The sequence below is a fragment of the Emydura macquarii genome, unplaced genomic scaffold (assembly GCF_026122565.2).
Source record: "Emydura macquarii macquarii isolate MOO-44397 ecotype Brisbane River unplaced genomic scaffold, CSIRO-AGI_Emac_v2 contig_3220, whole genome shotgun sequence".
Taxonomy (NCBI): Eukaryota; Metazoa; Chordata; order Testudines; family Chelidae; genus Emydura; species Emydura macquarii.
Window position 1 is genome coordinate 2,248,171 of NW_027133357.1, and position 15,974 is coordinate 2,264,144.

The 15,974-nt window shown below is 41.1% G+C and overlaps 1 protein-coding gene across 2 annotated transcripts in view; it reads right to left on the reverse strand.

Moving 5' to 3' along the window:
• Nucleotides 1-823: 823 nt before the first annotated feature.
• Nucleotides 824-15,974, reverse strand: part of LRIF1 (ligand dependent nuclear receptor interacting factor 1) — a 29,083-nt gene continuing 13,932 nt past the window's right edge. For both annotated transcript variants that reach the window (XM_067531489.1, XM_067531490.1), the window contains exons 3-4: nucleotides 7,559-7,837; nucleotides 824-1,842 (exon numbers count right to left, since the gene is read on the reverse strand). In XM_067531489.1, coding sequence (XP_067387590.1) covers nucleotides 1,375-1,842; nucleotides 7,559-7,837 — 747 coding nt within the window. In that variant the 3' untranslated portion in view covers nucleotides 824-1,374. The remainder of the gene's footprint in view (nucleotides 1,843-7,558; nucleotides 7,838-15,974) is intronic.

A 15,974-nucleotide genomic window follows, 5' to 3' on the forward strand; every position in this document is an offset into this window, starting at 1 on the left:
TTGAATCTGAATCCCAAGAAGGAAGGCCAAACCTAGCAGAGGACATCTGAATCTGAACATCTTTGGAACATGTATACAATCTACTACCATATTTTGGTGTCTCCAGTGGACAGAGTTTGGCTTGCAGTTTGAGTTTAGAAATACCACTGGTTTTTTTGCCCCAGTTCAAGCCCGATCTTGCAGGCTCCCATTCTGGAGTCAGCCTTCCTATGGCTCACGAGCCCTCACTTCACTCATACGATGGACAAGGTTCTTGCCGAAAGCTTGAGCTCACTGTCTCAAGAAGAAAGCTGGAGGTACAATATTCTAAGAAACAGGCCCAAGCCTTTGCCATTGACTTCTAATAGGCATGTATACTTAAGTAGGGAGTTGGTTGCCACTAGGATTATATTGTAAATTTAGGCATGGCTCTGAGCAGAGTATCAGCAGATGCTGCACCAACCAGGAATTAGCTTCAGGATTCCCTGTAAATGAGGCTAACCTGAGTCACATTTCCTCCCCTCCTTCCATATGCCCCCATTGGGAAGGGGATTGTAGAGCAGCAGCAAATTACAACAGCCCTCATGCTAAACAATGTCCTGAATAATGGGCCAGAATGACAACTGCAGGCAGTAAGAAAGTAAAATGTCTCTCAATGTAATCCTATAAAAGACATTCCAATAACAAAGTGACAAATGCCCTATATTTCTTATACCAATAACTCTAAAAGATCTGCATATGCATTAGTCCCAACACAGCCAATGGTATAGTTTGGCATATCATCTATTTCTTGCTTTTTCTTCAGATGTGTACAATGATTTCTATAAATAAAATCACCTCTCTCTTTTGTTTTACTATTTTTATTGTATAAAATCCTATGACCGGAACAAATAATCTTTATTTAAACATTGACCACTAAAGTACTGAAACAATTCATTTTTATTTCCTGTAATCCACAAATCAGCATGCACTAAAAATAATACTAAACAAAAATAATCTACAGCTGAGGTTTCCATTTCCAAGAAACAGGCCTTGAAATTCCAAAGCACGAGAATTTTCTACCACTAGTACAGAAAGCTCTCACTCTAAAGGTTAGAGAATATACTGCACTGACTATTAAAATAGCATATCTTCTGCACACTAAATTATTTAACACACATGGGCTTCTCAAAAGGAGAATTCTGGACAATGCAGTTCTTTTGTTCTGATTTCTGGGGTCTCCTCTCTTCTATATACACACATTTTAACTCCCATTAATGTCCTGTGCGTATCAGGAAATTAGATTATATGTTCATTTTAAACATTCAGAGGCAGTGAGCCAAATTAATCTCTTGTTTAAAGCACTGAAGTCAAGGGAGTCGAAATGAATACGGTCCAGATTACTAGTTAGATTTTTCAGGTCTGCTGCCTCTTTTTACGAATCTCTTCCAATGCTGCCTCTCGTTCTCTTAATAGCTGCTTCAGTCGTTTTATTTTTTCGTCCCTGATTGTTTCATCCAAGTCTGGTGGAGTCAAAGGGAAAGCATCTTCTCTAAAGGAACTTTCACTACTTGAAACATCACCTTCGGAAGAAACTAAAGCAGGAGAGTATGTATCTTGAACTTGGTTGTCTTGAACACATGGGTCTTGCTCAGAGTTCCGCCCTACAGAAGATCCAATAAAGCTTATGGAATTTTTCTGCTGTGATAAGACTGGTGTAGATGAAATACTTTTGTTAAGTATTACAGAACTGGTGCTGTTGTTTTCCATGCTTGGATTTATGGTTGATATGACCGTCATTTTCTTTCTCTTTGCATTTTCTGGCACTGGCGAGAGTTTTGCTTTTCTTTTTTTAGTCAAATCTTGATCCAAGTCCACAATTATCTGTATATCAAAAACAAAAACATATTTAAATTAAATTGCATACCATGCCAATGTTTTATCATCAATGTAAATTAAGCACGTACTAGAACAACTATTTGTTGTAGTTATCTGAAGTTAGTGTGCAGAAATAAGTTTTTAAACTGTTTGACTCAATATTCTCTTTTGCTTAATAACATTAATCGGCAGGAACTTCTCCAGGTTTAGAACTCTTAAGACATTAAAATGCTTCTCTAGCCAGGAGCTCATTCCTTCCCCAGGCTGCTAATGATTTTTAACAGTTCCCAATTCCCCTTTTGAGCAAAAGATACAAACAATACAAAAGACAAGGATGAAATTCAGGCTGAAAATATCTATCAGTAACTTCAGAAGAAAACTTCCTAGCAAAACATGTTTTAAAACACAACCATTAGAAAGCCAAGAAATGCAAAGTTAAGTTAAGCAAATAAACATTAGAATATATGTAAACCTACAGAATTCTTGTTCTGTCCCCACATCAACAGAACAACAGAAAACCAAGAACTGAGCCTATCTTCAAACCATGCACACCAACAACTATGAAAACTGGCAAGTGATCTAACTGAACTAGATCACGGTTGTTGATGGACTGATTGTATGTTACTTGCAGCAGTTAAAATGAATCAGGTATCTTTACATCCTTGCAATAAACTACTCCTTCTACTGTAAGAACACATTCAGGGCTTGTCTAAACTTCAAATGCTAAAGCTGTAGCACTGCAGCAGCACTGCCCTAGCACTTCAGTGTAGACACTACCTGTGCTGATGGGACGGATTATCACATTTGCATAGGTAATCCACTTCCCAGAAAGACGATCACTAGGTTGGCAGAAAAATTCTTCTGTCAACCTAGAGCTGTCTACACAGGGACTTAGGGTGGCTTAACTACACTGCTCAATGGTATGGATTTTTCACACCCCTGACCAATGTAGAACCTAGTTTTCCAGTGTAGACCAGGCCTAAGTCACCAGTTTTTACTTCTTCTCAACTGAAGCGACCACTGTCAGGACAAACTATGTAGGATTTAAAATATTCAAACGTCGTTTTACTGCAAGACTTAGCATACACATATAGCTACTGCATTTGAAATAATTTTTAGAACTACATTAAATTAGATTAAATTATATATAAAATACTGAAAGATGACTGTACAGTGTGCAGCTTTCCTCTCCACTTGTTCTAATGTTATTTAAAATTAAATGTTACCCCTGTGTGTCATTCAATATTCATACCTGAATGAAGCAGGGTCCTGTGAAATTAATGGTATGTGATCATGTCATCGAAGACTATATTATAAGGAAGACACACAAGGCTGTGTCACACAGAGTTCAGGTGTCATGGGTAAACTTAGGGTTGGCATCTCCTGGATTTCATGTGCTTCACTGTGATACTTTAACACGTTTTAAATGTGTTTTTAATGGGATTTCCTTTTTTTCTTTTGCTTATAAAGAAAACCCTCCCCAAGGACATTTTATTATTACAACAGACAATCAGGCTAGACAGTACAAGAACACTAGAAATGAAAAAGGGCACCAACAAATATCACACTGAATATCCTTACTGAACTCTTTCTTATTCAGGCCCTGCTTCTGCTTCCACTAGAGTCAATGACAAAACTTCCATGGTCCAGGATTAAGGACCTCAATGCACATCTTAAGTTACCTATGGAGCTTCATCAAATGAATGTTAATTGGCCGACCAATGGACATTTTAACAATTGGGATAAAGCTTTCATCATCAATGCAAGAAGAACCAAGAGTAGGCCTCCCAAATCCAGTAAGAATGTATTATTGGATCTTCCTGTTGAGCTATTTCTCTGCTAAACCATGATGTAAACATATTGACCAAGGTTTCGGCAACTAGATTAACATTATATGTTACACGCACACACACATGCATCCAAGACAGGCTTCCTCCATGACAAGGCATGTAACAATGTTAGATGTGTGTTGGGAGCTGTCCACTCTGCCTAATCAAAGGAGAATTTTGTATATTACAAAGATGCCAGCCTTGCTCTGCGACTTTTAAAAATGTTTATGAAAAAAATTAGGGAGGTTCTTGGACCTCTCTCTTCAAAGAGGACGCTTCCCCCATTGCACCTGTGTCCCCCACCCCCAAACAAAAAGAAGGGGAGGATTGACCTTAGGAAATCTGCCTTTCTATGCCACCTAGGGCCCTTAATTCCTTGGCAAGTTCTGGGGCTGGATCTCCTTCCTGAGATGATCTTTCTCTCAGCCCTTGTCCACACTCACCTGGCAATTCAGCGGCAGTTGATGGGAGTTACGCAAACTACGCAGGGTAGCTTGCGTAACTCACGTCGACTGCTGTGCTTCCCTTCTGCGTGCTGTCTACACTGTGCGGTGCTATTTGACGGGGTGGTTTTACTCAGTCAACTTCCTGATCGATTGAGTGGGTCTACACTGACTGCTCAATCGATCCAGAAAGATCAACCTGGCGGTGGCGAATTTGCCGCCGTCAGTATAGACATGGCCTTATTCTCCCTTCTCTGTCAAGTTCCCTCTTTACTTCTCCATCTCCACTACCACCTCCTGCCACTCCAGCTTCTGCTCCTCAGCAGACTGCACAGTGTGGGTCTGGCAGGAGGCAAACTGCGGTGGCTGTCAACGGAATCTGGGGCGCTGGATTCCTTGTCCAAGCCACAGAATGCATGTTGCGCTCTATCTGCCCCATCTGGACTCTGCTGGTGTGCACTAGGTACCTAGAAAAAGTGTTAATGTAGGCCAGTAGGATCCACACAAGGCAGTTAAAGCGCAACATGCAGTCTGTGGCTTGGGCGGTGAATCCAGCAAAGACCCAACCCACTTAAAATTGCCATAGCTTGCATCCTATCAGCCCCTCAACTGCACAGTCTACCTCAGAGGCGGTGGAGAAGAATGTCCCCTGTGGACGCAGCATTGATTGCTGTGTTCAGACCTCAATGGTGGTGAATGACTCTCTCTCTCTCTCACGCGCACACACACACACACACTCTTTATACTTGTAAAATGTGTGGGTTTGCAAAATCAGTAGATTGAAGCCTGAATTAATAATTTCATAATTACATTAAAAAATCGGGATGATTACTGAAAATTAGGGAGAGTTGGCATCTGATATTATTAGAATTATATCATGAGAAAGCTTTCGATTGGGTAGAGTGGAAATATTTGGTATCAGACTCTGAACAGTGTGGAATGGGATACTGCCTTCTTAGATGGATAAAAGGACTATCTTACTTCTATGAATCTTAAATGTATTGGAGAATTATCAATCAAAATTACTGTATCACGGGCAATTATTTCTCAGAAGAAGTAAGAGTGGCAGAAGAATAGGGAAAAGCCAACAAAGCACCAGTCTTCAAAAGGCAAAGTAGAATGACCTAGCAACTACTACTCCATAGATCCAATTTCTATCCTTAATAAAATAATGGAACAAATATTGAAGGGGGGAAAAGTCAATGAAAGGTAACAGAAGCAAAAGCAACACATAGAATGTGTTCAAAATGAACAGATCTTTCCAGACAAGCCTCACTGCTTTTTGTTCTTGTTTTTTAACTAGATGTACAAAATAAGTGAATGAAGGGACAAAGCAGATACATCACATCTGGATTTCAGTCAAGAAGTTTCTGAAGAATTTAAGCTTTCATTTAAAATTAGGTTTCTAGTTCTTGTGGTTATGAAGGTATCCTACCTACATGTGAAGAATACAGCCTTATCTTCCCTAGTCTGCAGATTGTGTGATGCTTTAGCAAAAAGGGTTAACATGATAATTGGGGATATAACCAGAGGAACATCAAGGAGGAGGACGGAGATGTATATGGCATTGGTAAGGCAACTACTAGAGTAGTGTATCTAGTTCATGGACTCACACTTTAAAAAAAGGGAGTTGAAAATCGGAGAGCATTGAGAGAAGAGCAGCAGAATGATGAGAGATAGTGATAATATGCCTTACAATGACAGACTAAAATAAGCTATTTTTCTTATTGATGAATAGGTTAAGAAGCAACTTTATCATGCTCTATAGTTACCCACACAGGGAGAAAATATTTGATGTTAGAGGGCTCTTTAATCTAGCAAAGTCTTAAAATGATCCAGGTGATGGAAGTTGAAGTAATTGAAGTTCAGATTGGAAGCACATTTTAAACAGACCAAAAGGCAAGGATTTGTACTGGAGTGAAGTGGGTTTTCCTGAGAAAAAACTCCTGATGCATGTGGGCAATGGACACATTGGATCCTTGAGATCGGATAAGGCAAAGAAATTCTCTTAGTGCCTAGCTGCCAGCATAGAGTGGAGAGATATAGTCCATACTGAGCTTCTGGAAATGGCTGAATGGTCACAAAATGTGTCGAAGAGGGGCCTGAGTGCTCTGGATTTTGGGGAGGAAGGGAGACCATAATTTAACCTGAGTTGACTCTTCACAGCAGTTGGCCCGCTGGGAACAGAAAAGAGGCTCCAACACTGATTAGATAATGCAACCGGTTGATGATATGATTTCTTTGATGAGAGATCATGAATGCGAGAAGAGAAGACAGTTGTCAAAGTAAAAAGGTTGGGAAGAAGGGGGGCTGCAATTCTGAGATATCCCCTTCTCCTCAACACAAAGAACACTTGCCTAACAGGATTCTGGGCTAACCCTCAAGGAGAGAGAAAATTCTCTCATTTTGCCCACCATCCCAGACAGCCTACCTACTAAGGAGAGAAGTCGCTTGATTCCAGCTGGATATTCCCTATCCCTGAAAGAACTAGACTTCCCTACTGGTCTGCAAGACAAAATATGCTGGTGTTTGGGTTTATTGTACTTAATGTGAGCCTACTTGCATGTAAACATGTCATTTTATTCTTTGAAAACAAGGAAAATAAATACATCTGGCAAGAACCTGAAAGAATGATTTCTTCTCCAAGACCTCATTCAGGGTGAAGTCCATGAGTCAAAGAACTAAAAAAATAACACCAGCTTCTTTGAGGAAAGGGCCAGGATTTTGAGTCTTGATGAGAAGACTGTTCCTTAGAGGGAGAACACAATCTGACAACTGTTGGATATGACCTGCTACTATAGGTTGAAGGTCATCTTGTTGCATGCCACTAATTGCTGGGACTAACTAGGACAAAAACTTCCGTGGACCAACTGGAGGAGACAGGTAAATGTCTCGTCTGATTTAAGATTTCTATTAGGTACTGAATGGCTGCTCTGGATCACAGGAGACGCAGACCTCAGTAAGAACTCGAGAGGATGCTATGATGGTGGCTATTTCAGGGAGAGTTTTACAAGCAAATCATTTCCTCCCACCTACAGATTTTCAGACTAAGTTTTAAAAAAAACAAACAATAAAACTTGTCAAGATAACAGCTCTGCCTAAAGTTCTAACTGCTTTTCGCTGAGGTTAGTAACAAAGAAAGATTTGCAGGAGCCACTGATGGGGGCTGTGAGAGATGGTTTGAAGGAATCTGGGAAAAAAGAAGTGTTTTCAGTGAACTGAGTGCCATCTGCCTGACAGATAAGTGGCAACCAACATTGCCTGTACTCATGGCAGCTACAGTCTGGAACTAGTGCCGAACCACTATGTATTCTATTTCCTCTGTCCCTTCCTTCACATTCATTTCACTTGTGTTAAATTGTAATTTAATTAGCAGTAAAAGTCTACTTTTAAAAATGTAAGCATAGGCTATTGTAGGGTACACATCAAAATATATAAACATTGAGATACCTTTTCCTCTTCACTATGGTCCTGCTTCCTAGTTGTTATCACCATTTCTTGTGGTGAGGTGCTGCAAGAATCATTATTCTTTTTTAAGTTATTACTGGAGCACACACTTTCTTCTGATCTTGCAGGATGAGTTCCTAAGGGAATTCTCTTAAGGTACACTCTCTCCTCTTTAAAGAGACCAAATTTCTCTCTTAATTCAAGGTATTGTTTCCCATCGGGCTTTCTTTCGTGTTTGATTTCAGTGGCCTTTTCTGATGAGCATACCTTCTCATTCTGGATCTGAAATGATAAGAATACAGTATATAAAGACTGATACAACCACTCAGCAACACACCTGTGATAATTAAAACACTGACATTCTGTTAAAAAAGTGTTTATTAAGCTTTAAACATTGGCTTACTTGGAGAAATTACAATATTATAATACAATAATTTGTCTTTTCATTGCCATGTTCCTTTATTTATTTTAAAACAGCATATAAATTAAAGTTATCAAGTCCTGCCAGTATATTAACAAAGAGCAATGAGAGGCAAGGTAGCTACTTAACCTAAGGTCCCAGAATCCTGTTCTCCTCTATCCTCGTTTCAAAACGCTTTCCTTCTCTCCCTATACCTGATCCATTTTCCTGTCAACAGCTTGTTGCTATGTGGGAAGAGTGATATCTTCTACCAAAGCATATAGAGATAAGTATAATTTCATCACAGGTCTATAGAATCAAAGGTTCCCCTACATTTCCGTTTTCTACCCTTATGGACTGATTCCATGAAAAAACACTACCAACCCTCATTACATGCACCTGGAGAACATGCTCCACCTGGAGAAGCTTTAAAAGGTGAAACTTGCTACTGCAAGTAAGGACGATGGCGGGGTTTGCCCAGGAGCAGATGCTGCACACTGGGAGCAAAGGAAAACGTGTACAAATCTCATCCCAGCAACCCAAGCTACCCACATGGAGAGGTGATGACCTCGGAGAGACACGGGGCCAAGCTCAGATGAGGTATCACCTGGATAATTGCCTGGTACTGCAAACAACGGGCTGGAGCCCTTGACCTCAGATACAGATCCCACTCATAGTTTAAACCTGCTACCCACCAGGAAGGGACAAGCTTGGTAACCTGCTGCTCCTGTGGGAAACAGATATATGAAGAAAGAACGCCCATGGATGGAATGAGAATACACGGAGAGATGGGCAGCAAAAGAGAGGGTTTGTAGGAGAACTCCCCCCACCAAGTTGATGGTCCCAATATGAGTCCAAGGGAAGGAGGTTGTGACTGTCTGTACCCCTATGTTCACCCCTTTTACAAGACTATGATACATTTTGTACAAAGCATGTTGTTTAAGGTGTCATTTGAAAACTCCTGATTTGCTGATCATTATTGTTCTGATAAAATATGTGTGGAAACATTGTATGTGAAGATATAAGATTCCACTGTATGATATTACGCAGGACATGTTCCAACATGTCCTGGAGGGCAGTCACACACAAGTTCCCTAAAGACAAAAGGCTAGCCAATGTCTCAAACCAGATGTCAATGAGATCAAATGGACTACCACCTGATTGAGTGGCCACTCTTCGGCAAGAGAGAGAGTTTGGGCAAAAAAATCTACATTCTGACAAAAAGCAGTTTAAGGTTCCTGGCCACATAGACTTTCTGTTTCCTGAACATCAGCTGGTGATGATTCTTGTGCAAGAGAAAGGACTATAAGAGGAGAGAGCAGATGTCCCAAATCATCTCTCCCTTGCTCGCTACCCACAGCACCATCAACCCCTGAAGAGCAAAGGAAGCAGCTTTGGATAGACCTTTGCTTTGTATCACTTAGCTTAAGTCAGGTGTTAGTTGTATTTTACCTTTTATTTCCTTGTAACCAATCCTGACTTATATGTCTCATTACTTGTAGTCACTTAAAATCTATCTTTCTGTAGTTAATACATTTGTTTTGTTATTTTATTTAAACCAGTGTTTTTGGACTGAAGTGTTTGGGAAATTCCATTTGGAACAACAAGATTGTGCATATCATTTTCTATTAATAAATGATTAACTTTATATGAGCAAATATTGTCCAGAAGGGTGCTAGGCAGTACAAGACATATTTCTGGGGGAAAGTCTGGGACTGGGAGTTTTCTCGTGTTGCCCTGCAGTGGCTTTTTATAGCACTGATGCAGTACATCTGGGAGTGATTTACATGCTGGAGGCTGTGTGAGCAGACCAGGAGTGGTTGTTCTCACAGCAAAGGAATTGAAGGGACACAGCTCTCCATCAATCCAGATTGTACCCTGGGAAATGTCAAAGAGGTTCTGGGGCTTGTAAACTTGGGGTGTAACCAAACAGTGATGCAAGCCAAGGGTGAGACAGTCAACTCAGAAGGATATGATTTGTTTCCAGTATACACATGGAGAACAACATGCAACTACTTATGCCAACATACAACTACAACTGGTTGTGGGGTCCCACGCAGATGAAATTGCTGTAGTGCTAGCTGATAAATGATCATACCCCGTGACAATTGGCCGAGATGGGTCCTCCTTTCAGTAAATTGTTAATGAAATGACAGTGCTGCAGTTGAGTCCCATGACAAGTCCTGGCTGGTGGACACTGTGGACTTAGCTTCCTGGGGGACTCTGAAGACCCTGAGGAGGGGGTGTCCCAGGGACCAGGGCTGGCCAGGGAGATCCATGAATGGCTGGTACCTGCTGTGGATCTCAAGACCCTACTGCAAAGGGAAACTTCATCCAAAAACAGCATGATGATGCAACCCTTAGCCATACCTATGAATAAGTGGCATTCGTGAATGGGGAGGCAGCGGATTCCCAGTGCCTGAGACAGTACCCTCATTTTGTGCTGGAAAAACAGCAGCTGTAGAGTGGCACAGAACTCGCAGCCACAGGTAATAACTCAGTGACTGGTATCCCATAAGTACCACCAAGCCACAATGCAGCTAGCTCACAATATTCCCTGAGCAGGGCTTCCAAGGTGGGAGAACATCCTGAAGCATTTACTGGCCTGCTTTTGCAGGCCAGGGGTGCGTTATGTTAAGGAGTATTGCTCTTCCTCCCTGAGTGTCAGTTTGTAGCAGCTAACATAAGAAAATAAGAAGGGCCATACTGGATCAATATTCTGTCTTCTGACCATGGCCAATGCCAGGTCCTTCAGAGGGAACAAACAGAACAGATAATCATCAAGTGATTCATCTCATTAGCCATTCCCAATCTCTGGCAAACATCAATCCCTGCCTATCCTGGCTAATAGCCATCGATGGACATATCCTCCATGAACTTATCTAGTTCTTTTTTGAACCCCGTTATAGTCTTGGCCTTCACAATATCCTCTGTCAAGGAGTTCCACAGGTTGCCTGTATGTTGTGTGAAGAAATACTTGCTCTTGTTAGTTTTAAATCTGCTGCCTATTCATTTTATTTGGTGACCTCTAGTTCTTGTCTTCTGAGGAGTAAATAACACTTCCTTATTTACTTTCTCCATACCAGCCATGATTTTATAGACCTCTATCAGATCCACCCTTAGTCGTCCCTTTTCCAAGCTGAAAAGTCCCAGGTTTATTAATCTCTCCTCATATGGAATTTTTTTCATACCCCTACTCATTTTAGTTGCCCTTTTCTGTACCTTTTCCAATTCCAATATATCTTTTTTGAGATATGGCGACCAGATCCGCATGTAGTACTCAAGATGTGGGTATACCATGGATTTATGAAGAGGCAATACTATATTTTCTTTCTTATTATCTATCCCTTTTCTAATGATTCCCAACATTCTGTTAGCTTTTTTGACTGCCGCTACACATTGAGTGGATGTTTTCAGAGAACTATCCACAATGACTCTAAGATCTCTTTCTTGTGTGGTAGCAGCTAATTTAGAGCCCATCATTTTGTGTGTATAGTTAGGATTACGTTTTCCAATGTACATTACTTTGCATTTATCAACATTGAATTTCATCTGCCATTTTGTTGCCCAGTCACCCAGTTTTGTGAGATCCCATTGTAACTCTTTGCAGTCTGCTTTGGACTTAACTACCTTGAGTATTGTATCATCTGCAAATTTTGCCACCTCACTCTTTATCCCTTTTTCCAGATCATTTATGAATATGCTGAACAGTACCGGCCCCAGTACAGACCCCTGGGGGACACCGCTATTTACCTATCTCCATTCTGAAAACTGACCATTTGTTCCTATCCTTTGTTTCCTGTCTTTTAACCAGTTACTGATGCAGGAGAGGACCATATCTCTTATCCCATGACCACTTTCTTTGTTTAAGAGCTTTTGGTGAGGAAGCTTGTCAAAGGCTTTCTGAAAATCTAAGTAAACTATATTCACTGGAACACCCTTGTCCACATGCTTGTTGATCCCCTCAAAGAATTCTAGTAGATTGGTGAGGCATTACTTCCCTTTACAAAAAGCATGTTGACTTTCCCCCAACAAATCATATTAAACTGTGTGTCCATTAATTCTGTTCTTTACTAGAGTTTTAACCAATTTGCCTGGTACTGAAATTGGGCTTACTGTCTGGTAATTGCCAGGATAGGCTCTGGAGCCTTTTTAAAAAATTGGTGTCATCTTCCAGTCATCTAGTACAGAATTTGATTTTAATGATAGGTTACATACCACAGTTCGTAGTTCTGCAATTTCACATTTGAGTTCCTTCAGAACTCTTTGGTGGATACCATCTGGTCCTGCGGACTTACTACTGTTTAATTTATCAATTTGTTCCAAAACATCCTCTAATGATACCTCAACCTGGAACAGTTCCTCAGATTTGTCACCTGCTCAGATTTGGGAATCTCCCTCTCATCCTCAGCAGTGAAGAATGATACAAAGAATTCATTTCATTTCTCCGCAATAGCCTTATCTTTAGTGATCCTTTAGCATCTCAATCGCCAAGTGGCCCCACTGGTTGTTTATCAGCTTCCTGCTTCTAATATACTTTAAAAAAAATTTGCTGTTATTTTCTGAGTCTTTGGCTTGTTGTTCTTCAAATTCTTTTTTGGCCTTCCTAATTATACTTTTACACGTCACTTGCCAGAGTTTATGCTCCTTTCTATTTTCCTCAATAGGATTTAACTTCCACTTTTTAAAGGATGCCTTTTTGCCTCTAACTGCTTCTTTTATTTTGTTGTTTAGCCATAGTGGCACTTTTTTGGTCCTTTATGTTTTTAAATTTGGGGTATACATTTAAATTGAGCCTCTATTATGGTGTCTTTAAAAAGTTTCCAAGCACTTTGCAGGGATTTCACTTTTGGCACTGTACCTTTTAATTTCTGTTTAATTAACTTCCTCATTTGTGTGTAGTTCTCCTTTCTGAAATTAAATGCTACCGTGGTAGGCTGCTTTGGTGTGTCCCACTCCAGAGATGTTAAATGTTATTAATTTATGGCCACTATTACCACGTGGTTTAGCTATTCACCTCTTCAGCCAGATCCTGTGCTCTACTTAGGACTAAATCAAGAATTACCTCTCCTCTTGTGGCTAGCAAGACTAACTGCTCCAAGAAGAAGTCATTTAAGGTGCCAAGAAACTATCTCTGCATCCCGTCCTGACATGTACCTAGTCAATATGGGGATAGTTGAAATCCCCCATTATTATTGATTTTTTTACTTTTATACTCTCTCTAATCTCCCTGAGCATTTCACAGTCACTGTCACCATCCTGGTCAGGTGGTCAGCAGTATATCCCTACTGCTATATTCTTATTATTCAAGCATGGAATTATTGTCCCTAGAGATTCTATGGCAGTTTGGTTCATTTCAGATTTTTATTTCATTTTACTTTATGCTTTCTTTCACATATAGTGCCACTCCCCCACCAGTACGACCTATTCTGTCCTTCCGATATATTTTGTACCCTGGTATTACTGGGTCCCATTGATTATCCTCATTCCACCAAGTTTCTGTGATGCCTATTATATCAATATCCTCATTTAATATGAGACACTCAAGTTCACCATCTTAATATTTAGACTTCTAGCATTTTTATATAAGCACTTAAAAATTGTCACTTTTTAACTGTCTGCCATTATGTGATGTAACTGAATGGGACTTTTTTCATTTCACTGTTTCTCATCAGATCCTACCCATATTTTATTCTCTTCCATCCTCTCCTTCTTACTAGGATATAGAGAATTTCCATTAATAGATCCTCCTCTAAGGGATGTCTTTGTCCAAACCCATGTGATCCTCCACACCTGTTGGCTTTCCCCCAGCCCTTGGTTTAAAAACTGCTCTATGACAATTTTAATTCTACATGCCAGCAATCTGGTTCTATTTTGGTTTAGGTGGAGCCCAAAAGGTTCCCCAGTTCCTAATAAATCTAAACCCCTCCTCCCTACACCATAGTCTCATCCACGCACTGAGACCCTACCGTTCTGCCTCTCTAACTGGTGCCCTGCGCTTGGAACTGGAAGCATTTCAGAGAATGCTACCATGGAGGTCCTAGACTTCAGTCTCTTACCGAGCAGCCTAAATTTGGTCCCCAGGACATCTCTCCTTTTCATCTCTATGTCATTGGTACCTACATGTACCACGACCACCAGCTCCTCCCCAGCACTACACATAAGTCTGTCTAGATGCTTAAGATATCTGCAACCTTCGCACCGGGCAGGCAAGTCACCATGCGGTTCTCCTGGTCATCACAAACCCAGCTATCTATGTTTCTAATGATCGAGTCCCCAATTATTATTACCTGTCTTTTCCTAATGACTGGAGTTCCCTCCCCCTGGAGAGTTATCCTTAGTGTGAGAGGATATTATGACATCATCTGGAAGGAGGGTCCCAACTACGGGATCATTTCCTTTTGCTCCAGTTTGATGTTCTCCTTCCCTGAGACTTTCATCCTCCTCTACAGTACAGAGGCTATACCGGAGGTAGGACCGTTCTACTGCATCTCAGAAAGTCTCATCTATGTATCTCACTGTCTCCCTTAACTCCTTCAGTTCAACCACCCTGGTCTCCAAAGCCCATATGCGGTCTCTGAAGGCCAGGAGTTCCTTGCACCAAAAGCACACATACACCACTCGTCCACAGGGCAGGAACTCATACATGTTGTATTCACTGCAATAAACTGAATAGACCCCAATCTATTGCTGGACTTCTACCTGCATTCTCTTTTTACTCCTGCAGCTCTTTCCTATATTGTTGTTTGTGCTTTATCGGGGGGGAGGGGAGGGAGAGGGAAGGGAGGTATTGTCTTTAGTTTACTGAATGTTAATTGTATATCTACCTCCTCTTCTCCTCCTCCCCCTCTAAGCTCCCTCGCAAAACTCCCTTATTAGCTGCCCCTGTTTGTTAAGAGCTGTGAAAAAGGCCCCCTTGGTTTCAGTGCCATTAGTAGAAACCCCATTTGAGACAATACAAAGGGTCATGGATGGGCCTTTAGAAAAGAGCTCCTCGGGAAACCAAAACATACTTGTACTGGTGGACTATGCCACTCACTACCCAGAAGCCATATTCTTGCACTCAGCAAAGGTAACAGTGATTACTCCTGAGCTTATGAGATTCTTTGCCTAGCTAGGTTTCCTGTGGGCAATATTGGCTGACCAGGGATCCAACTTCACATCTCAAATGATGAGGGAACTATACTTCCTTCTTAAAATCAAGGCTCGGAGAACATCAGTGTACCATCTGCAAACAGACAGTCTCTTGGAAAGATTTAATGAAATGTTGAAGGAGATGTTGAAGCAGTTTGTCAGGACTGAGTCTAAGCACTGGGACCAACTCTTCTCACCACAGCTATTTCCCATGCAAGATGTACTCCAGCTCCAGGGAATTCTGGATGTGTTGCAAGATGTCTGAGAGAAGTAAGATGTAAACTGAATCAGCACAACCCAGTACGCTACACACCTACGGGAATGCCTAATGACATTGAGCGCTTTTACAAAAGAGAACCTCATCCAGGATCAATAGAGGAAAGAACAAGGATACAATCAAAATGCATAATTATGAACTTTCCACTCTGGAGGTGGCATTCTGTTGCTATTGTCATCCTCAGAGTCGAAATTGATGGCTCAGTGGCAGTAATCAAATGAATCCAGTAGATTATGAGATCCAGCTACCCAGCAGAAGGAAGGACACTAAGGTTCATCACATAAACCTTCTCAAGCCATGGAAGACCCAGGAAACTCTCCTGATTCTTAGCCAGTGAGCCCTCAACTAGGACCCGAGGTGGCTGCTTGCTAGGAACCTAGACCCATATCACTAAGCGAGGCCCTTTAACCAGATCAGAAGATCCAACTGGTGCAAATGATCCGAGACTATGCTACAGTGTTCTCCCCAAGTCTCAGCAGAATAAATGTTAATACAGCATCATCTGGAAAAAGCAGCAGGGCAACTGGTTACAGAGAATCCCTAGGCCTTACAAAAACGATGTGTGACACAGAAAAAGAAGAAGGGCGAGGACTGCTGAGAATGGGAGT